The sequence below is a fragment of the Myotis lucifugus genome, unplaced genomic scaffold (genome assembly GCF_000147115.1).
Source record: "Myotis lucifugus unplaced genomic scaffold, Myoluc2.0 scaffold_3, whole genome shotgun sequence".
NCBI lineage: Eukaryota > Metazoa > Chordata > Mammalia > Chiroptera > Vespertilionidae > Myotis > Myotis lucifugus.
In genome coordinates, this window is record NW_005871051.1 from 15,351,659 (window position 1) to 15,375,362 (window position 23,704).

The following is a 23,704-nucleotide window of genomic DNA, read 5'->3' on the forward strand; positions in this document are numbered from 1 at the left end:
GAGTGCCTTTGTGGTGATCAGAGTCGTAGCGTTGTAAATGGGCGTGTGCGTAAACTCTATTCTATGTCAGATTCCATAACAGAGATACGGAGCCCAGTGCAGGAGGGCCCCAAGGGGAGGATGGTCAGCTCTAACTGGTGGCATTTTGATAATCAGAAGCTGAAGGTCCCCTTGAATGCCACCAGGTATCCAGCAATGAGCAGAGGACTTGAGTAAATTCTAGGAAAATAAATAGAACACTTGGGGTTACATCCCAAACTTTTGAATTTACACCCTCCTAAAATCCTTGAATCAACCCTAGAACTAAAGCAAGGATATTTAGAAGCCAGAGTAGAACAAAACAGGTAGCTATAGATGTATACAGCCTGCTGTGGGCTGGAAAACATTTTACTTATACAATCTGTGACAACGTAAACTTTACCAAGGCTGAAAGCATAAGAGATATCCACAAACACTTTCACCAAGTAGTCTGTGATTGTTAACATCTGTGTTTCTAATGCTTATTAAAATTAATACCACAGCCCTAACTGGTTTGGCTCAGTGGATAGAGCATTGGCCTGCAGGCTGAAAGGTCCCAGGTTCGATTCTGGTCAAGGGCATGTACCTTGGTTGTGGGCACATCCCCAGTAGGAGGTGTGCAGGAGGCAGCTGATGGATGTTTCTCTCTCATCGATGTTTCTAACTATCTTTCTCCCTTCCTCTCTGTAAAAAAATCAATAAAATATATTTAAAAATAAATACCACAATTAATTGTTTAATGATATATACTGGCCTCAACATGAAAGTTACCTGGGTATAGGAGAGATTAATTGAGCAGCTCTCACTTAGCAAACATCACAGAGTAAAACTCAGCAAAATTCTATCTAGCTTTCTCCTCTAGTAACAGGACTCAATCTTTAACGTGATTGAGTGCATTCAATGTCACAGGTACCAGAAAGTACAGAGATTTTATGGGAAGCAAATAAGTAAAAGCCCATTGTCTCAGTACCTGGGTTTCAGTGGAAAAGTCTTGCCAAGATCTCATTACTTCTCAGCTTAGTATGACCATTCTCCCATACTAATAGTTGGAAGCCAATCATTTTCCTGAAAAAGTACATTGCATAGTATCTCATAGGCACTGAGCAGAGCTTGTTAGTTAAGTCCATCAATACACGATTTTTCTCTTCTGGATGCATGAGAATTTTTTTTTATTATTTCTTCTTCCAGCTTTTTCCATTGATTTAGGTTTCACACTGAGTTGCACCAGTTAATGTAAATGTTGCTTTCTTCAAATGTCTTCCCAATTTGGAAGCAATGCCGATGTAATTCTAGGGTTGTCATTGAATCTAAAAAATCATATGACTCATGGATGTTTTCCTGTCGTGGTCTCTTTGCCAGTAGTACAACTAGCAGAACAATGATTCACTCTTACTACTCAGAACTCTCATTAGTTCTGCTGAGCCATGTGACTCACTGTCTCCCCTGTGCTATGGGTGCTCCATCACTGCTTGACAACACAAGGTGTGCAATTTACAAGCTTAAAATTTACACAGGTTTTTTAAACGTATGCCAATGTTCTCTAGGATCTGCATGGGCATTTTTTAAAAACTGCATGTTGGCAGAGGTGATGTACTTTTGATTTCTGAAAAATGAACAGTACAAACCAGGACTTACAATTTATAAATACATTTTCATGTTTTCCCTGCAGGATATAAACACTCAGAAATGCTGCCTACAAATTCAAATATGAGCAGGGAATTCAACCAAATCGAATGGATGATGGTACTGCTCTGAGAACATTACAGAACTCTTGATTTTATTTTATTTAGTACATAAAGCAGTTAAGGGTAGACCACAAATCCTTCAGTCAAATCCAACCAAGTTGTTAGCATAATTTGTCAAGTGGCTACCATGATAACAAGTATTTTGATTTTTTGGTGTATATGTTTGTTAGTCTTCTCTATTTGAACCAAACTGTTACCCCTCCAGAAATTCTTTTTAAGAGCATTAATAACAGTAATCAATATGTAGTTTTAAATTCTTTTAAAATCCATTGGGAAATTCTGCTTATGTCTAAACTTACCCATTCTTATTTAGCATCATCTACAAGTTGACTCGTCTACAGCTTCTATAACAAATTAGCAAAAGCTTCCTGGCTTAACACAAATTGATTTGTGAAAACTTCTGTAAGTCACAAGTCTAAAGTCCAGGTGTAGGTTGGGCTGCTGAACTCCTTCTAGGGGCTTCAGGGGAGAATCCATGTCCTTGTATTTTCTAGCTTCTAAAAGCCACTGGCATTGCTTGGTTCATGACCCCTTTCTCTCATCCCTCCAACCTCTTGCTTTCTTCATCACATTTTCTCCTGCTTCCCTCTTATAAGGACTCATACATTGAACCCCCTAGATAATCCATGATAATATTCACATCTCAAACTCTTTCCCATAATCATATCTGCAAACTCTCTTTGAACATGTAAAGTTAATGTGTTCACAGGCTCCAGGAATTAGGGTGTGATGTTGCAGGGAGGCCACTATGCACTATACCACAGGTAGGCATACCAAAGAGGACCCAACAATAGCAGCTCCATTTATTTAGGACATTATTTCTCCTCTAAAGCAATGAAGAATCATGGATGAAAAAAATGAGAAGAACATTGTTATGCTGCAAACAGACTTCATGAAAAAAATTGGCCTAACCATATATTTATGTTATAAAAATTGAGGAATTTAAAGGGAATATTTCTTGGATCTTCCTTCTTGATTCTTAAGCATGCCATCCTTGATGCCTTACTATCGCCCTATCTAGATGCCTCTGCTAAGGCCCAGAGACAAACACTGAGCTGGATCAAGGACTTGACCTCCTACCATCTTTCTAATGCAGAGAAGGGACAAACTCAGATACATTTAAAAAAGTGCCTAGGTCAGTGTTTGGACCAACTTTTTGGCTTTAAAGATTTTGGCTTGGCAATCTGCATGTGAAATGCAAATGCAGCACAAATCCTCTTTATTGCTCAAACGCTCCAGAAAGTACAATCCCTAACGCTGCGCAGTGCCATTTGGAATGGAAATGAGCATCATATGAAAACTTGGGTGTATCTAAAGGTCAGTGGAGTTTCAACCAGATGCTTTGCTTTCCCACTACAGTGTTGGCAATAGGAGTGGTTTATAAATTCCACCTTGGGGAAATAAGTGTAAATATTTTTAATAATATTTTCCATTTCAACCTTGGCTCTTGAAAGTTCAAAACACAGTCTCACATTCATTTTATGCTAATGTATTCAACCAGCATTTATTACCATAAGTAAAATATTTTAAATGTCTAAAATTGAACTCATCACTCCCCATCCTCCAATATCATCGCCATCCTTCCCTCTGCCCTGAACCTGCTTCTCTCTCTGTCCATCTCAGTGAATGGCACCACCTCTGTCACCTAATCCAGAAACCAGACACAAGCTATGGGTTTCTTCTCCTGCCTCATCCCCTGCATCCAATGTTATTAAATCTTACCATGCATGAAATAGAATGTTCCTGTCCAGACCCAAAGTTAGGCCTTCTTTCAGACTCTTATCTCTCACCTGGACCATCATAATGGCTTTGTAACTCATATCCTTGCCTCTCATCTTGCACACCTCTGTTGAATCTTCCACACTCTAGCCAGAATGAGCCTTCAGAAACATTAACATCATGTCACTTCCCTACTTTAAACTTTTCAGTGGATTCTCATTTTAGGTTAAAACCCAAACATCTAATTTGGGTACAAAGGCCTTTCATAACCTTCTGGTAGGCCCCCCTATGCCATCTCTAGCATAATCTACCCCATTCTTGAAACCAGTGATTTGGCTACAAGACCTCCTCTCTTTGTCCAGCCCTGCAACAAAAATTAGCAAGACAACTCCTGCTATTAAAGATTTTACAGTCTCCTAGAGGGATAAAACTGTTAATATATAGAGTGTTAAAGGGAGGAACAAAGTACTTTGAGGTTCAAAAGTTAAAGAAAGAACACTTGAGGGGAGATCAGTGTAGCATTAATAACATTCTTCAAGTGTAAATTTTATGAATGGTTATAAAGAAAATAAAGGGCATTCAAGAAAAGAAAGAACATCATTCTGATATCACTCCAATTTTACAAGTCTTCTTATTTCCATTTAAAGAACTGAGAAGCTGTAGATTTTATAATGAGGAAGCTATCTGAATGGGCAATTTCATTGCCTAAAGCAGCCTAGACTCAAGTTGAATAGATGACCAGGAAGGGAAAAGAATAATGAATGTTTTAGATGGGTTATTTGTAAAACACATAAACAAAGAAACCATCAGTGAGAAGGAATAGCTCTTTTTGGGACAAGCACCCACTGTTGCTGGCAGTGTAATATTTCTCATTTCTATTAATGACTATGATTGACCCCATTTCCTTCCAAGCTATCAATTCTCATTGATTTTTATTCACTTCCCTTGTCAACCTAGACCCTCTTGTTCATTAATTTACCCTCTTTCTTTCCAACTCCCATTTGCATAGCAAAACCCCAAACCTACATCAATCCCAGAAGAGCTGCCTCCTCCAATACCAGCCCTAGGTTGTTGGAGACATCTACACACCACTCAGCTGTATACCACAGCAAAGTCCAGAGTTTTCTCCTGGTCAAGCTCTCAGCCCACCAACTCCAAGCTCAAGAGCTGGCTCTCTTTTACCACATGCACTTACCCCTCCTCATTCTCAGTAGATCACTTTATTCCTTCACAACAAAATGGGATAGCATCATTTTAACCCCTTTCCTTGCCAACATCAAGAAACATTATCTTTATATCTTCCTTATCATAATATTGCAGGAGAATTTTCTTTCTTGTGAAAAGGCAGATTCTGGTGCAGCAAATCTGGGTGGGGCCAACATTGCTCATTTCTAACAAGATCCCTGGTGATGCCAAGGCCCTGAGATCATGGCACTTGGGTTAGCAAGTCCTAGAACACATTCCCTGCACAAACACCCAGAATCTTCTCCAGATCTGCAATTTTTCCTTCATGATAGGTTCTTTCCTCTTAGCAAATAGATACGTTCATCTCCCTGATCTTACAAATTAAAATAATGGCCTCCGAAGTTCAAGGAATACATTCCAGGCCAGTAACTTCTCTTGTCACTTAGCCCTACTACATCTCATCTTCTCTTCACAAAAAGGTTTCTTTTTTTTCTTTTCTTTTTTATTTTTCTATTACAGTTTATATTCAATATCATTTTGTATTAGTTTCAGGTGTTCAGCATAGTGATTAGCCAATCCTCTGCTTTACAAAGTGCTCCCCCTGATATTTCCAGTATGTACCTGGCACCATACATAGTTATTACAATATTATTGACTCTATTTCCTATGCTGTACTTGACATTCCTGTGACTATTTTGTAGCTACTAATCCGTACTTCTCAATCCCTTCACCCTTTGCATTCAGTCCCACAACTTCCCTCCCCTCTGGCAACCACCAGTCTGTTCTCTGTATCTGTGAGTCTAAAACAAGATTTCTTAAATATGTAGCTTACATAGTTTTTCCACACATCATTTAAACCCACTGAAGTCAAGCCTCATCCCCACCGTAACATGGAAGATGTTTTTGCTTTTTGCCTGCTGGATACTAAGGTCAAAGGATATGTTCAACTTTTCTTTTATTCAACATCCCACATCATTTGACTCTTTACCGAAACCTTCCCCTCCACTGACTTCTATAACTTCATTTTACTCCAACCTCAACATACACTTATTCACAACCCCTTCTCAGGTGTCCTTTTCTCTACTCAGGACTTAAACGGTAGTCCCTCAGGGTTCCATCAATAGTAACCTTCCAATTATTTATTTTTTTCTTTTCCTAGGAAGCCACTTTCATGGATTCAATCATCATCTGTATCCTGAAGACTTCTAAATTGATGCTTCCAGTGCAAATATCTCCCCTGAGATCTCAACTATTCTATCTAATCACTTTAAGCTTTCCACTGGCTATAAGCCAAAGACAGTTAAAACTCATTCTGGACTTTCCACCTAAACTTGACTATCCTATATGTCTCCTCTCCATGAAAGAAACCACCTACCACCCAGTACAAAGCAAGAAATATGGACATCGTTTTACTTCCTTCCTCTTTCCATACCATTTACATCCACTTACTTCAGCTCCATTCCCTTTCATATTACCCCAGCCTGTCCCCACTTCCCCATTCCCACTGCCACTATTTCCATGTGGGCCTTCCCCATTTCCTTTCTAGAGAAATTACTATTCGTTGCCTCCCCTAGTCCAGGGGCCTTCCCACCCCACACAGCAGCAGTAGTGACCTGGTAAAGCACAAATATGATTATACCACTTTGTCACTTAAAAGTTCTTTAGTGTCCCCCCTGTGCTATAACAAACAGTAAAGTATATTATGTTCAAATAGCATAACTTACAAGGTCTTCCAGACCCTAGCCACTGCCCTTCCTTCTCCTCCAGCTTCAGCTCCCTACATTCTTCCTGGGACTTTTCACTCCAGCTACATAAAATTTCTTACATTTTCCCCAATGGGCCATAACCCCTTCTTTGCTCATGCTATTAATTTCCCACCTACCACTATCACCAAAATAGCTTCATTCCACAAGATCTAGTCAGTCTTCATGTGTGTCAGCAGCTTTCCTCTTTCCCGGTTTTGATTAGATCACCTTCTACATTCTCCTATAAAATCCTATTTCTAACTTTGCACCTCCTTCATTTCTGCTAAAGTATAAGCCCATTGAGAGCTGGGAGTGTGTCTTGTTTTCACTGTATTTCTAGAGATTTGCACAGTCTCTGGTACATAAGAAGTCTTCAATAAATGCTTTTGAATGAATGTATAAATGAGTTATTCTTAATAATTGAAGTCTACCAACTGTCAATATGGGAAGGCAGCAGATTCAGAAATATCCTTGACATAAGAATGGCAGTATTTGCACCTAAGATGAATTACCCTGATCTCTCTTCTCTGCACCCTGCCTACCTCTAGATGTTCCCTCTAATTTCATGGAAAAATCACTTGCACGGGCAAGAATAAACTCAAGATTTCTAGGTTCCCCAGGGGCCAGGCCCTGGTCTATAATTGTACTTTATTTACTTGCTTGTTAGTGCATGAAACTATTTTCTTATTTTCAGAGATCTCAATGTCATATGTTTACCATATAAAACTTCAGTCTGAATGACCATATGAAATGCATTCCCAGAAACAAAATAGCACCTCTGAGTGTCTCAGCCCATCAGTGATGCAAGAAGTTCCTTTTAAAGTTTAGGTTTGGAGGTTATTTATTCTGCAGCAATTCAAGTTTGGGCCAAAATGATTGTTTTCTGTCTTAAATTGCATTGCAGACCTCAAGGAAAAGAACATAAACTGTTGGCAAATGTATAGCCTTTAAACAAAATTGCCTTAACTTGAGGGGATTCCCTTAATATTGCTTTTTATCATTTTTTTTTCTCATTTTAAGAACTCTCCCATTTCATATGAATTCAGAACATGAAGGGACACATGCAGGATTTGCTTCAAGCTAAACACACACACACACACACACACACACACAAAACAACATCTTTTTAATGTAAATTCCTTATGTATCGGGTACCACAGCCAAAGGACAGAATAGAAACTGGCATGAGAGAGCACAGTAATGTTATTCCTTTTCCATCAGTACTTAAATTCTGTCAAAAATACTAGCATACTATACTAAGGCCAGCAGTTCATACCATGAGGACATTCAGTAAATACAAAAATCATCTAGTGATTTTCATAATCAATGACTTTACTTCCCTTGTTCTCTAGTGTAACCCCTCGGTCTACAATTTCAACCACTCTCTTGTTATTTTCTCCCTTTCCTTTGCTCCTATCATCCCATGTCTGCCAAAATCCCAAAGCTAATACTTGCAGAGTGTATATTATATGCTAACTATTCTCAAAACTGTCCTGTGTATTAACTCCATTATAATCCTCAAAAAATCCAATAAGGTGGGTACTCTTACTGTTCCCAGAATACATCTGAGGAAATGGAGACAGAGAGTAAGTGACTTGCCCAAGGTCACACTGCTATTCAGTGATGACTACAGGCAGTCCCTCGGATACAATGGACTCGATGTACATCGTTCGTAGTTACATAACCATCTCCATTTACAGTATATATAAAAAAAAGTTCTGTCATTTCGACGTATGAACATATGTGCTATATGTTTTTATTATTTATTTACCACAAGTAAAGGTCAGTTAACAAGTTATATTTCTTTTACTGTTTCACTTCATTACTGCTGTGTATGTGCTCCCTGTGAGTGACATAGGTGCTTATGTAAGTGGGTTCCGACTTACGGTGAAAATCACATTACATCCACTTGCTTCAGCCTGTCCCCACTTCCCCATTCCCACTGCCACTGTTAGTTTACACTAATAAACTAGTCACTCCGTAAGAACGGATCTCTGATATAACCTGAGGACCTACTGTGTCTTCCTGGACACTCAAAATACTGCTGAGTCCCAATGGAAAAGATCACATGTGCAATCAAATTGGTACCACCACATGCCCAGCTGGTGTGGCTCAGTGGTTGAGCATTGACCTATGAACCTGGATGTCACAGTTCGATTCCCTGTCAGGGCACATGCCCAGGTTGCAGGCTTGATCCCCAGTGGGGTGAGGGGATGCAGGAGGCAGCCAATCAATGATTCTCTCTCATCATTGATGTTTCTATCTCTCTCTTCCTCTCCTTTCCTCTCTGAAATCAATAAAAATATATATTTTTTTAAATGGTACCACCACAAACTGTAGTCACTTTCTTTGTCTAAACCTTTACCTAGTTCAGCAATTTTATGCTTTTCAGTCGGCTATTTTTTTTCATTCTCCTGAATAACTGCCTCTACTCACTCTTTTCTTCGTCTTCTCCCTTCATTCTCATAGACTAGTGCCTCTCCTCCTTCCCAGAGACAGTAGAAATTATTAGGCAGAAACTCCATCAGCTTCCTATTGTCTGTTACATGGAAGGAGTTTCCAATCTCCCATCATAGAACATAGATTTCCATGCTCTTTTGCTTTCTCTTATTCTATTCTCTTGATTATTCCTTCCCACCAACCTGGTTTTGCTTTCACTACTCCACAGAAATTGCTCCTGTGTCACCAATAAACTTGCCTCAGCCCATATCTCATATGCCTTCTCAGCTGCATTGGACACTGCTGTGACTGCTCCAACCAAAAATGTTTTCTTTGCTTTGCTTCTCCGCTACCATGCACCACTGTTTTTCTCCTTCCTCTTTGGAAACTTCCTTTTAATCACCTTAGTTGGCTCCAACTCTGCTGTCTGCTGTCCTAGGCCCCCTTTCCTCTTGCACTACACCAACTGCTCCAGGGAAACCTCACCCACTCCCCTGGCTTCAATCACCATTCATTTGCCAGGGACTCCCAGCTGTCTTTGTGTAGCTCAGTCAATTCTCTTCCTCTATTCAGCTCTGCTCAGTCAGTGGTTCTCAACCTGTGGGTCGCGACCCCTTTGGCAGTCGAACGACCCTTTCACAGGGGTCGCCTAAGACCATCCTGCTTATCAGATATTTACATTACAATTTATAACAGTAGCAACATTACAGTTATGAAGTAGCAACGAAAATAATTTTATGGTTAGGTCACAACATGAGAAACTGTATTTAAAGGGCCAGAAGGTTGAGAACTCGGCTTGGATGATTCATGTGTGCATAAATGCAAAATTTTCAGCATTAACCTCATTCTCTCTCCCCCAAATCCTGCTGCATTATCAGTGTCCTAGATACTGGCTCAAATCAGAGACTTGATGGGCATGGTTTTATTCCACACATTCCATCCACCACCACAGCACATTGATTATATCTCCTAAATAGTGCTCACATCCATTCATCTCTCTGTTTTCCTGGCCACCACCCTAGACTAGCCTACCATTATCTTTGCCTGGAATAATGCAAGAATTGATTAAATTGGTCAACTTTCTGCAACATGGACCTCACCTCTGCTTCCTTATCATTTATAGTAAAGCCAGTGTAATCTATTTAAAAAGTAAAGCTGACGATGTCATGATTTCGATTGCTCTTTAAATGGAATCCCAAATATGGTATTTAAGAGCACCAAGCACTAGCTTCTACTGATGTTTACTTTTATTTTGGTCTCACTATCACCAGCTCTCTGCTGTATCTCAAGTGCTTCCCTATGCCCCAGTGTTGTATTGCACTCAGACAGTGTTCACATATGGCTTCTTTGCCCCCTCCCTGTCATTGTCACCAAACACTTCCTCAAGGCATCCTTCTCTGACTTTGAATCTAGATTAAATGCCCTTAATATGTGTGCTTTATCTTATTTTTCATAAATTGTATCCCATTGTTATTTATATTCCATATCTACTTTTGCCACATCCACACAGGAAGGAAATATGACTATCTGGTCAACATAATATTTCTAGACTAGAAATATTTCTAGACTAAACTTATTATACAGTTTGTGGACTATTTTTACTAATTTTGTCATCATTTCTACCTACAGGCATTGTTAGATGCCTATTAAAGAAAATGTCACTGTGTTATCTAATTTACCTGTGGCATGTCTAATAATGGCATGTCTAATAATATAGAGTGGCATAAAAATAGGTTTACAGTTGTGAGTACACAAAACACAGACTCTATTCTTGTTTTACTATTTATTATGATATTCTTTTTCATACAAACAACTGTAAACCTACTCTTGCCACTCAGTAGGCCGCTTTGTTCATATGTTCCAATAATCAAATGCTCTGCCCATCATCTTCTTTTCCAGTTGCAAAGCATTTTGTGTCTTTGAATAGAAAGAATAAAAATGGAAAGTTTTCTGTTTTATTTCTATGATGAAATGTATTATGTGTGTGGGAGGGGTGATGGGAGTGATGCCTACTTTGTTGACAAGGATACTCCATGTCCCATGTCCCTCCCCACCCCCCCCCCGGGAGGATGTCCATTTTATTCTAGTGTGTTCAATCAAGAATATTATTTTAAAGTAATGAAGTAGGCTGGTAATTTCTTCTTCATCAGTGAAGTAAACAGTTTTCAAAGATGATACTAAATTATTTGTGAGAAGTAGAAAGTTTGTTGCTTAACAAATTTTATTTTTCATGTGAAAGGTAGATAAAACTGAGTTTGTACAATCTTTTCCCACCTGATTCTATCCAAAATATAAATGTATACTATTTTCTTTCCAGTGACAAGCAACTTGTTTTTGGAAAGTAAGATCAGTAAAGCATCCAAAATGGTTCCAAATGCCGTGTCACACATGACACCTGAATTCTCAAAGCTGTCATGTGGGTAAAAATCACACTTATCAAAGAAACACAATAATGACAGCTCAGAGGTCAATACTGAAACTTGTAAGTAATTGAACCATTTAACCACCACTTACTAGCTCAGAATTTCTCCTTGGGAATGACCTGTTGCTAAAAGCCTTGTTTTTGTAGCTTGCTAAATTCATTGCTTTACTCGGCTATTTTCCTAGTTCCCAATGATATGGTTTTTATCCAAGTTGCCTTATCCAAAAGCAGGGATTCTCACATCTTAGCTGGCATCATAATAACCTGGACTGTATGCTAAAAGACTGTTTGCTGGACCCCTACCTGGCACTTCTAATTCAGTAGATGTCTGAAGGGGATGAAGAATTTTCATATCAGAGATGTTCTGAGTGATACTGATAATGAGATCAAAGGCCTACACTCTGAGAATCCCTATCCTAAAGATATGCCCTTTTCAACAACACTTAGTATTCCTTCCTACCAAATTATGTAAAACTTAGTCTCCTCTTGGTCATTCAGAATGCTGCTTTATTCTTTCGTAATTCCTCTAGGCTAGTACTATCTGATAGAAGTATCATGTGAGCCATGATATTTTCTAAAATGAAATTTTCTAAGTTAGCTCCATTAAAAAAGTAAAAAGAAAAAGATGTAATTAAAATTTTTATTCCTCACCCGAGGATAAGTTTGATTATTATTATTTTTTTTTAGATAGAGAGAGGAAGGGGCAGAGAGAGAGAACATCAATGTGAAAGAGAAACATTAATCAGTTGCCTCTCCTACATACCCCAGCCAGGAACAGAACGCACAACTGGGAATGGAACTCTCGACCTTTCAGTGCATAGGATGAAGCTCCAACCAACTGAGCCATCTGGACAGAACAAGAGATGGAATTAATCTTAAGAATATATTTTATTTTACCCAATGTATCCAAAATATTTTTGTCCAACATGTATTTGATATAAAAAAAATACAATGAGCTATTTTGCATGCTTTGTTTATGTTCAGGGCATACTAAGCCTTTGTGATTGGCTGTTTTTTCACATTCACAGCACCCTCCTTTTGGACTAACCACATTTCAGGTGCTCCTTAGTCACATATGGTTAGTGGCTACTGCAAGGGCCAGCACAGCCCTAGACCTTGAGAGTCAAGGACACTGGAGAATTGATGGCTCTGTGTAGTCTGCCTCTGTCTGACATTCACTACATTTTCTCTGTCTAAAATATGCCTGACAGTCAGAAGAATTATCAATTTAATAACACATTTTAAGGATAAAAACAAAACTATTACATCATTAAGTGCACACATTGGTTTTGAAACACGTGCCAGTATCAAAACTTTCTCTATTTTATGCATAGAACCGAATATAAAATGTCACAATGCACTGTTTTTCTCTTGTCATTTTGTTCTACTCAAATCCTCCCCATCAAAAACCTTTTTCTTCCAGCAAGATAATCCACGTTAACAACACAGTATTTGTGCTTCTTTATTTTTCCGTCATCCTCACATAATCTCATACAAACATACACACAGAAGTTTGTCTATATTTTTTATAAGAATAGGATCATATTATACCTATACTTCTCTGCATAATTCCTTTCTTATTCAATAATAACTCACAAAAATCCCTTCAAGTCAGCTGGAGGTTGTAATTCATTCTTTTTTAATGGCTACAGTAGTCCATGCGGTGGGGCACCATAATTTATTCAATATTTCTGTTATTGGCAGGCATTCACACTTTATCCTGGATTTTCAAGCACTGAAAAAAAATGCTGCAAAAAAGCCTTTAGATAGATAGATATTTTGATACATAGATATATATCTCATCTACTCTCTTATTGAGCTTGCAATCTTTTTGTTAGCCTCTAACTTAGACATTCTCCCAGCATATCTGGGCCCTTTCTTTCCAACAAACCAAAGCAGTTATCATTAGTAGTCCAAGCAAACTGTTTTAAATCATTTTCCTAATGGATCCTTCCACAGTCAACTGGTTTAGACCAATGCATCTCCCTTCAACCCTCCCCAATGATGCTGTCTCTATTCACAGAAAAATCCACATAGAAATTATCTTACTGTTATATGCTTACTCACTTTGCAAAAAACAACATTAGTTGACATCAACAAGATTAATTTCTTCACTGATGTTTTAAAATTAACAAAATAAAAAATAGAAATCTAAGGACCAGTACTCTATAACATACCCAAAGTAGCAGATTGTAACTCAGGTAATAACTATAATCAGGATGATAAATAGCAACAACTAACAGTTTTTAAAAATAGTTTTATTGATGTTAGAAAGGAAGGGAGAGGGAGAGAAACATCAATGATGAGAGACCCTTGGGGATGAGCCCTGACTGGGAATCAAACTGTGACTGCCTGTTTCATAGGTCGATGCTCAACCACTGAGCTATGCTGGCCAGGCAGCCACAGCTAACAGTTATTGAGTGTTGGTATGAGACAGGTACTATTCTCATTGTTTTTCATTTGCTAATTCATTTACTCCTTCAAAACTTCCATAAGGTCGGTACTCTTGTTATTGTAATATTATTCCCACTCTGTGACTGGGGACGTTGTGATCGTACCTCCCGTAAATGGCAGGATCAGGATTGAAATGTGGATAACAGAGTCTTAATCTCCTCACCTCCAAGTAAATCAATTCAGCGACTCAATAAGTAGGTAAAAAATCACCTCAGCTCTTCTCTCTGAACCTCAGTGCCCTTAGCTATAAAATGGGTACAGTCATACCAGTTCCTCCAACCTTTAAGATTGCTAAGAAGAAATACGATCACGACTTGAAAACCACAGAAAGCTCTAACAACGGAGGTTGTCTGGTTTCAGCTTGAAAATTTGGCTGAGACCATTTCCTCATTCCTAGCAAACACTAAGCAGGTAAAGTGCAAGGGCAAACCAAGACCTATGCTGACCACACACACCCTTCTGAAGGTGAGGCTACGTGTAGATGGCCAGCTAGCACCCAGCGGGAACCACGCCAGCCTCGCACAGCCTGCTGGTCTGCCTGAAATTAGAAAAAGAGCAGCCAACCTTTCCCTCTATTGTGCAGCATGACCACGTCCTTCCTCTCTCTGCTCCAACCCTTGCATTACTTAATTGGAGAGCTAAGCTATAAATCTTACATACTTAAGGGCCAGGAAACTCTCCGGAGCCCTCGCACTGAAATGTGTGTGGGAGTTCAGCAATATTGAATTTTCAAATAAAATGATTAACAGGAACCTTTAGGGCAGCCTCAGAGAAAACAATCCTTCCTGAGTCTCGCCACCTTCATCTGAGGACGCTTTTTGTTCTCGGGTTTAATAAAATGCTTTGGAAGTAACACAGTGATAGTGCTGAGGAACTAAAAGCAGAAAGAGAGAGAGGCTCTCCATTCTCCACTCGGGAGCTCCGTCAGCGATCAAACTCGTGTCACTGCTCTCTGACCAGGCCTAACAAGGCCAATGAAACATGTTCCTGGGAAGGTTTCAGCCACTTAGCTCCATTTTAACTGCAAGCCGTTCTAATTACTGGGTTTTTTTAGAAACATTTTCTCCAAGATTTTAATAGTAAGAAATCAGTGTGCCTGATCAGAAAGCCGATTTGCATCTCCATAGCATAATAACGTCTATCAGACTTCATGAAGCAGAGAATTAAAATCAGTTAAAAGGAAGGACATAATCCAATCCGGTTCTACCCCAGACTGAGGCCTCCAAGCCTCCAATTTGCTGAAACAATGATTTAGGTGCGCTGCCAAACAAATATGGGATGTTTATGGTCTTGCACAATAGGAATCTGCCTCATTTATGCCGCAGAAAGATCATTTACAACCAATTTCTAAAAGACACCAAGCGTCAATAATAAATTTTTAGATCAAGGCCGGAAATTGGGATACTCAGACAGACACTATAAGCATATGACGTTGTGGTCTGAAGGAGGATTTTCAGGGATGCCATACCATTTCATACGTTGAAAGCATGTGTACAGTGGCCGTGACCTGCCCAACTTCCCTAGCTTCTGGGAAGGAGGAGGCTTAGCAGGAAAGAGGATTTGGGTCATCAAGCAACAAGGACAGGGCATCTCCTACCGAGAGATCTCAGTGCCAGTCGGCCTGCCTGCCGAGATGATCACTAGCTTCACGCTGTGTTTTCAGCCGTATCTGCTTCCAGGGAGCAATTCTGCTTGCAGTTCTGGAGGAGAGGTTGACGAAAGCTGCTGGAGGGGCCCACTTCTCTGCCCCACATGGGAGTTTTGTAGGCAGACCTACCCCTTTCCATTCACTATTTGCCTATTCACCTCTTTGCCTTCTTTCTCTCTCTCTCTTTTCTCTCTCTCTCTCTCTCTCTCTCTCTCTCTCTCTCTCTCTCTCTCTTTCTCTCTCTCTTTAAATATTCTGGGCTTTTCCTTCTAACCCATCCCACACCATCCCAGGTGCTACTACAATTAGGAGAAAATGAAAAGTAGCTCTTACAGAAAAACTGACTTCTGGAATGAAGCATAGAAAAGTGTCTGTGTATCCCCAGCTTAATCACTTACTAGCTGTGTGACTTTGAGAAAGTCACTTGACATTTCTATGTCTCATTGACTCACCTATAAAACAAAGAAAATAGTAGCTCTTGTGAGAGGAAAAATGATCATGCATGGAATTTCTTTAAAAGTACTCCAAAAAGTATTTTCGCTGAATTCAATGTTGTCAACTGGGTCTGGGTCTGACGTGAGCTTCCTGCAAAAGAAAGCTGGGGAAGCAGGAACAGAGGGAAGTATGATTATGACTGACTTTTGGAGTAAATAACGACACAAATACAGAAAGAATCTCCTCAAGGAAAGTAGTCAACCAGGGCTCAGAATAGAAGGGTTGAAATGTAAGCTCTCCTGCTGTTTAGTTCTCTGCCCTTCATCAACTCCCTTAATCTCTCCGAGCATTACTTTCCCCACTTGTGCAATAGGATCCATGAAAAACACCTTATTGCATGATGGTGAAGGAGAAATTTAAAAAAAAAACATATATGAACATATTCTGTAAACTATAAAGAAGTTTTCCACTCTGGGCCTAGGCATTCTACTACATTGTCTTGCTTATGTTCTTCATAACACGAAATGACTTGAAAAAGCCCCATTTAATTGATTTTTGTCTGATTCACCCCACTAGAATGTCAACTCCCTAAAGGCAGAAACTCCGTCTTATTAATAGCTGTATCACTCATGCTTAGAGTAGTCTTGTTCAGAATGAATAAATATTCAAGACAAGCATATTGGTAGTCAGCCCCAGAAAAAAAAAAATTGAAGTAGATAAAGTTTGCCACATTGACCCCTTTTCTGATCCCTCTTAGTATTAGAAATGAATTGCCCCCTTCCTATAATTGAGGAATTATCTACATATAAAGAAAGCCCATCTCTTCCTAGCGAAGCTGCAAATGCTAGATATTCATACTCCACCCTCCCTTGCAGCTAGGGTGCAGGTATTTTACTAGACTCTGACCCCAGGCTTATTACCTGTTGCAGACTTTACATTTAAAACTAGTGATTTCAAGACCAATAGGACCACATAGTCTTCACTCCAGCAAGGCTTGTAAGAGGGGCATCTATGCCCATGGTTCGAGCAGCAGCATCCAAGACCCTGGGTTGGTGAAAATGATGGGGCAAGCCGCTATATCCGCACCCAACATATGTTTTCCCTTGGTCACATCTGTGGCATTATTTTGGCCCTTGCTCTTGATTGTATTATGCCCCAAGCTAAGTTCTTTTGGCTATTCTGGGTAACCTCTGGATAGAATTTCCTCTAACTTATGCCTTTTTTCCAGGATTGGTTTTGTTGCTTGACTGGTAGAATCCTCCTCTTCCCCAAACTGCCCAGTAGAATCGCTTTCAAACTGCACATGATCCTGGTTCCCTAAGGGACTCCAAATAAGTTTTTCTTCTACAAATTATACCCCTCCCCTCCAGCCCTGCTCATTCACTCAGATCAAATTATACATTTCTTGGGCCTTATTTCCCCTAGGACCTTGCATTCTATAAGGCATAATTTGATCAATTAATTCAAGCCAATGTGTTAATTGATGACACTAATTTAATATTACCCCAGCACCTTAGCAGATACTTTTAATACCTTAAAGCAAATAAGAAAGTAATGTGTTTTTACAACTATATAGTACTAGGGCCTGTGGAGGCTCTTGTTTATGTCTGCAATCTCAAAGGACTTGTATCCACCAAAACAGGTCATGTCTAGTCTGACCTTGGGTGCTATGTGGACTAATCATATTATGAGTGACATTGGGTATTTCATGGAATCAATGCCTTTATTTTATTATTATACACACACACACACACACACACACACACACACACACACACACTTACTTAAAATACTTCAAGAGCTACCAATGGCTTTTAAAATAAAGATAAAAAATTTTACCATAGCCAACCAGGCCCAGATCTTGAGCCCTAATCTAGTGGTATAAATGTTTAACAACTAGCTCTTGGGTCAGGGGAGGAGTGGTTAGAATCCTTTGTAGCACTCACTGACTTGGGTAGCATAAGTACTTCCACCATGGCCAATTTCAAGCTACCAAAATAATGTCAAAAAGGTTACAAGATTCCTAAATATTTAAAAAAATAGTTTCTTGAAGACCAGTATGAGCTACCAGCTCCAGCACACACTGTTTTCCAAGCCTCTAGAACTGGTTTTCCCAGCCACTTCTTATTGCACTCACCATTCTAACCCCATTGGCTTTTCAACTTCCTCATAGAGTCCACACACACACAATTTTTCCATTTACCTATAGCTCAGATCAAGTTCTCTGTTACAGCTTCCTACAGCTCTCTGATCCTGTCTTTCAGAGCAATGATTTCATGTTATATATTTGTTTCTTCTTGCAACTGATGTGATGTTTAACATCATAAGCAAGTATGGGTCTATAGGATGATCAGAGTAGCTATAGACCACCTTTTACATATAATTTCTAGGCATCCTTTTATGAGGAGATTTTAGGACTATCCAAAAAAAGACAATTTTAGTGGATGAATGAATCTGCTCAGTTCTTATAACCACAAATATTACAGTATCTCTTCTATTTTCTCCTAGTTTCTTAGGTTATTGACACTGGAGAAGATTATTCCAAATGTGTTTTCTCTGATCACTAGATATTCTGTGTGGATGCCTTACAGGCTAAATTTGTGAGGTTGAGGTGGGAAGATAGGAAAAAGTAATGCTGATAAGACAGTGCTCCAGGCTCCCTTAGCTACCTTGCCAGAGAAGTCTGGGTGTATATATTTAATAGATTGGTCTTCCTTATAAGATTATTTTGAATGATTGTTATTGTTAAAAAATGTTTGAAAACCAGTTTTAATTTTATAGGTATGGAAAATAAGTGCTCCAAGAAGTACAGGATAATAGGGAAATTATTGATGTGCTTCCTGGAAAATTTTTTTTCATGGATGAGAATTCCTATCCTGCTTTTCCCTTCTCCCCTTCTTGTTCCAAGTCCCAGTAAAAATTTAAGCTGCATTTCCCATGGTGTTGCTTTTTCAAAAATATGAATCCTTTTTGAGACTAAACCATAAGGCCCTCCATTTGTATTCGGGTTACAGAGTGCTTGTCTAAAGTCACAGAGATAATTGGTTGTAGAAGCACAACTTGAACCAGGTCTCCCGAGTAACCGTTTCCTTTCATTCTGCTTCCGAGTTGGTCTACTGTCAGCACCAGTGGGAACCGCTACCCAAAGGAAAGCCCATGTCCCATACTGCAGGCATCTTCTCCACAAGAACTACATTTTCATTGTTAGATTGTTTTCTAGACACAAAAATCTAAATCTAAAATCTGATAAAGTTCAATAGAAAAGTGACCCACATCTTCCTAGCCATCAAATTTCTTACCTCAGAATGCATCTTCAACGCTAGGACCAACTGGACTTCCAAGTTCTGAATAGAAACTCAGGAACTGGGTAAAGAATTCAGCAATGCACTCTATGGTATCCTATAAGTCAAGGAGATTTGAACTCATATTCCATTGATGTCACTTACTAGGTATGTGATTTCACACAAGTCGTTTTCTATCTCGGAGGCTCAGAGTTCTGAGGATGAGAATGCGCACCTTATATGGTTTATTGGAAAGATTAAATAAGACAAACTCCTGGCATGAAGTGCTCAAGTGATGATCGCTCTGTGTTCCCATTAATTAATAAATGTTTTTATACCTATATTACTAGGGCAAGGCCGGATATACAGGGTATGCCCCAAAAGTGTATATATACTTTAACAGCTGATGGCTCAATTTTGAAAATGAAATGTAGTTTAATAAACACTGCCTTTATAATTATTCAAAGTGTATGTATACATTTTTGGGACATCCTATATTAATAAATAGATGATAGATAGATAGATAGATAGATAGATAGAGTGTATATGTGTATGTGAGTGTGTAAAGCCTGATCTATAAGTTCAGAAAATAATGTTGCTTCCAATATATAGCTAGTTTGTTCATCATATTTTATTCAGTTAAACAAACATATACTGAGTTTTTAATATTTGCTGGACATAGTATTAGGCCTGGACCATAAGAAAGGGTAGATATTCAGTTCCTGTTTTCAAGAAGCTAATGATTTAAATCCTACCTGACAGATGAGATGTCCTATATTCTTAGGGATCTCTAAGACAGAAGATCTCCCCACACTGTTGGCAACTGCCATGCTCAATTCTCAGTTCTCTGAGCAATTTGTGTGTGTTTACAATTCTTTGACAATCGATGTGTCTCTGTTTCCTCTTATGCTCGGCATCAGAAGGAAGAAAGAACAGTTGGCCACTATTTTTCACCTAATAAACCTTCATTCGCTGAGAGTTATTGAGTTATTCCTCTGTCTTCTCTTTCTAGATTAAATAATTCCAATCCCTTTAACCTTTCCTCAGAGGTCCTATTTGCCAGCCTTCAGTTTAATCATTTTCACTGCTCCCTTCTGGAGTCTCTCCAAGTCTTCTGCATTAAAATACGTTGCTTTACTCTTGAGTTCACTCTTCTAAGCATCTATTCTTTCCCATAAACCAAGACAGAAGGAATCAGATCCCAAATAAAAGGAAAAGAATAGACAGAAGGATAGATTTCCTATGTAAGGAGCTCATGTAGAACACTCTCCTGCTCAAGGAAAATTAGCATTTATTGTCACTACTATTAAGGACAGACCAAAACCGTTTCTAAATTGTGCCAACCATTCTGTTTGACAATTACCTAAATTACTTTTCAGCAGATCAAGCTATTAACAGCAAACTCCAGCCTTGCTTTAGTTACACCTGAAATTTTCAGAAGGCTCCTAATAAAATGAGATCAAACAGGATTTTTTGATTCTGTGAAATACCTCTGATCGCCAAGTAGACCACAGAGAAGTCTCCATGTTATTCACAGGCAGTGCCTTTGACTGGCCAGTCCTAGCAAAGTGCAAGGAATATTTCTTTGCCTTCTGTCAATCAACATAAATTAATATTTCCTGGGCTGAGATTGCAGCAAATTCTAAATAATTCCAGAAATGATGTGTCAAGGCTGATAGAATACATACTAATCATAGTATGACACCAATATAGGTAGAAAGAGAAAAACCAGAACACCCTAGTAAAATAACTCAACACATGCATGATGACTTGTCAGAGATCTTTTTACAAAGAGTCCCACTTGCCTTTTTCTCTTATTGTGCCATTGAGATGAACCTACCCCTGTGAGACAGCAACATTCCTCTACACACACACACACACACACACACACACACACACACACACGGTTAAGATTCTAAGATTCTTTGGACGAATTTCCAAATCCTCTCAAGAAACTGGGAGAACATTTACTGAATAATATTCTGCTTATTTCAGGGGCTTCTTTGCTTTGAAACCACTGTTCAGAATTTTTTTTCATTCCCCATCTGGAAAAGTTAAAAGTATACAATTGCGGTGAAAAGAACTGGTGAGAAGTAGAGAGGTGGAGAGAGAGAAACCACTGCCTTCTCTGGGGGATCCCAGAAAACAGGTGGTGGCCAGCATCCAGTGCCATTTCTGAAGCTAGTTTGGCTCCGGCCAGGGGTGAGCTGGAACTAGCTGGGCTGAGAGGGGTCTGTCCACACAGCCACGGGAGAACCAGAGATGCCTGGAAATGCTTCCTTGCCAGGTTCTCTGAAGACTCCCTCAGTTCTGGTCACAAAACAAATCCATGATTTCTTGTGGGAGTTTCCCAGGGAGGCATAGTCCCAAAGATAAGTGAATGTATCAAACAATGTTTAATCCCAAGACTTGTAAAATTGATATAGTGATCCTTAAACAATCAGCAATTAGATGGCCAGGAGTTTATACCCACAGCAGCGTAAGAAATTCCCTCCCAGGTAAAAGTAGACAGTTCACTAGCTGTTTAATTGTCAACCTTGACCTAGTAGATCCCTCCTCCTTTTACTAGTTCTCCATGTCCAGGCATGTGCCCAAGGTGTTTGTCCCCCAGAGTGAAGGAAAGGCATAAGTCACACCGCCACGGTAAGTGCATGCACAACTGAGGTCTGGGAGTTCTAAAACAGTGGGTTATTGAAGCCATAACATATTAGTAGTTACCAATTTTATAAAAGCAAGATTCTAGTTATGAAGTGAACTACAAATCGCCCCTGTTTTATTTATTTGATAATAAATAGAGTCTCATAAATTCTTATCAAGTGGTAAGAGAGTGAGAGTAGGGCACGGATATTGATGTATGTTGCCAGGCTACTTTGTAGTGGTTATGGCAAGTGGCCAGGAACGCTGGATTAATAAATCACTAGTAGACACAACTCTGTGCTCCCTCTTTATTCCAATATGTACTTCAGAGACTTATATCAAATTATTTCAAAGAAACAGCAATTTTCACCACCCCACTCTAATCCACTGCACCCTGGGAAGCAATTTTTATTCCATTTGAATCTGAGAAATAATATCACCAACACTGAACACTGGCATTTGTTCATTGCGAGGATTAGAAAAAAAAAGAAAGAAAACAAATAAAGGGTAAGATAGAAATGAAAGACAAGAAGTGAAAACCTGAGATTGGTGAATTTTAGAAACATCCATCTATGATGAGCAAGTGACATTTTCAGTAAAGAGTTTCTGGATCTGAAAAAGTAAAATAAAATTCTGGTTGACTTTCAAAAGCCAACCATTTGGGTCATTCTTAAAAAAAAAAAAAGATAGCCGACAGATTAAAGGAACTCCATTTATAAAAATCAAATGAACTTCTAACAAAGCTTGTTTGGGACATGAATAAATCATCTGGTCATGAATTATTCATTATTATCAAGAAACAAGCTAGGGATTCCAGGAACTGCGCTTGGGGAGGTGCTGAAACTGGGGACTGAGTGAGTTCATCGATTCATACCCACCAGGGGAAGCCAGGGAACAGGCCTGGGGTACCATCTTCTGATGCTGACCTCACTGGACCCGCACTCAAGTTTAGAGGACATTTGAGCAGCCTTTGCATCACAACCCATAAAGCAAATAGAGTTTAACTCATAGAACCTTACTTTAGAAAACTGCATGTACTCAGTCACAGACACTATTTTTTGAGCACTGGATCTTTACTTTTTTAATATATTTTTATTGATTTCAGAGAGGAAGGGAGAGGGGGAGAGATAGAAACATCAATGATGAGTGGCTGCCTCCTGCGCGCCCCATGCTGGGGATGCAGCCTGCAACCCGGGCATGTGCCCTTCAGTCCACAAGCTGACGCTCTACTCACTGAGCCAAACCAGCTTGGGCTGGAATGCATGCTATACACAGGGAACACTAGCTGTGAGAAAACATGGTAGCGGTGGAGAGTTTTTATTGAAAGGAGATGGCTGGAAAATTCCTTCATGATAAACTGTTCAGCATAGTCTGACCTGCTCGTCCGTGGCTTTGAGGGCTGGACTTCTAAACTGGGGCGGGGTAGGGAAGAGAGAGCACCTCTCAGATCCCACCCACTAATCCGCCTGTGTGTGTTCCAGGTCCCAACTGCTTTGCAGGGACTACCATCATTCCGGCTGGCATCGAAGTGAAAGTGGACGAGTGTAACATCTGTCACTGCCACAACGGGGACTGGTGGAAGCCGGCGCAGTGCTCCAAACGCGAATGCCAAGGCAAGCAGATCGTGTAGCGCGCCACCCCGGCGAGGACCACTTCCCCGGAGAGGGCGCGGGGGCTGCTGCTCTGCACACGTTTCCAACGCAACACAACGGACACACGGACTCCCGCCAGCTCCAACAGGGTCACCAGCAAAACCTTCTAGGGTTGACAAAAGTGACTGTTTTACTACGAGGACATTCCTCTCTTGCTATATAAAATACACATATAGTATACGGCTCTCGAAACCGCTTTTGTAATCACCCACGCTCGATGGTGACTTGACGACTGGATTTCTGGAACAAAAAACAAATGGCCTCAGACAGGCTGCTTCTCCGGTGACACCTCTAGCCTGCCAGCTCACCGTCTGCCGAGTTAAT

The 23,704-nt window shown here is 39.7% G+C and overlaps 1 protein-coding gene across 2 annotated transcripts in view; it reads left to right on the top strand.

Moving 5' to 3' along the window:
- VWC2L (von Willebrand factor C domain containing protein 2 like) overlaps positions 1-23,470 on the top strand; it is a 140,840-nt gene extending 117,370 nt beyond the window's left edge. For both annotated transcript variants that reach the window (XM_006082485.3, XM_023759371.1), the window contains one exon: positions 23,210-23,470. In XM_006082485.3, the coding sequence (XP_006082547.1) occupies positions 23,210-23,358 (149 nt within the window). In that variant the 3' untranslated portion in view covers positions 23,359-23,470. The remainder of the gene's footprint in view (positions 1-23,209) is intronic.
- Positions 23,471-23,704: the final 234 nt, after the last annotated feature.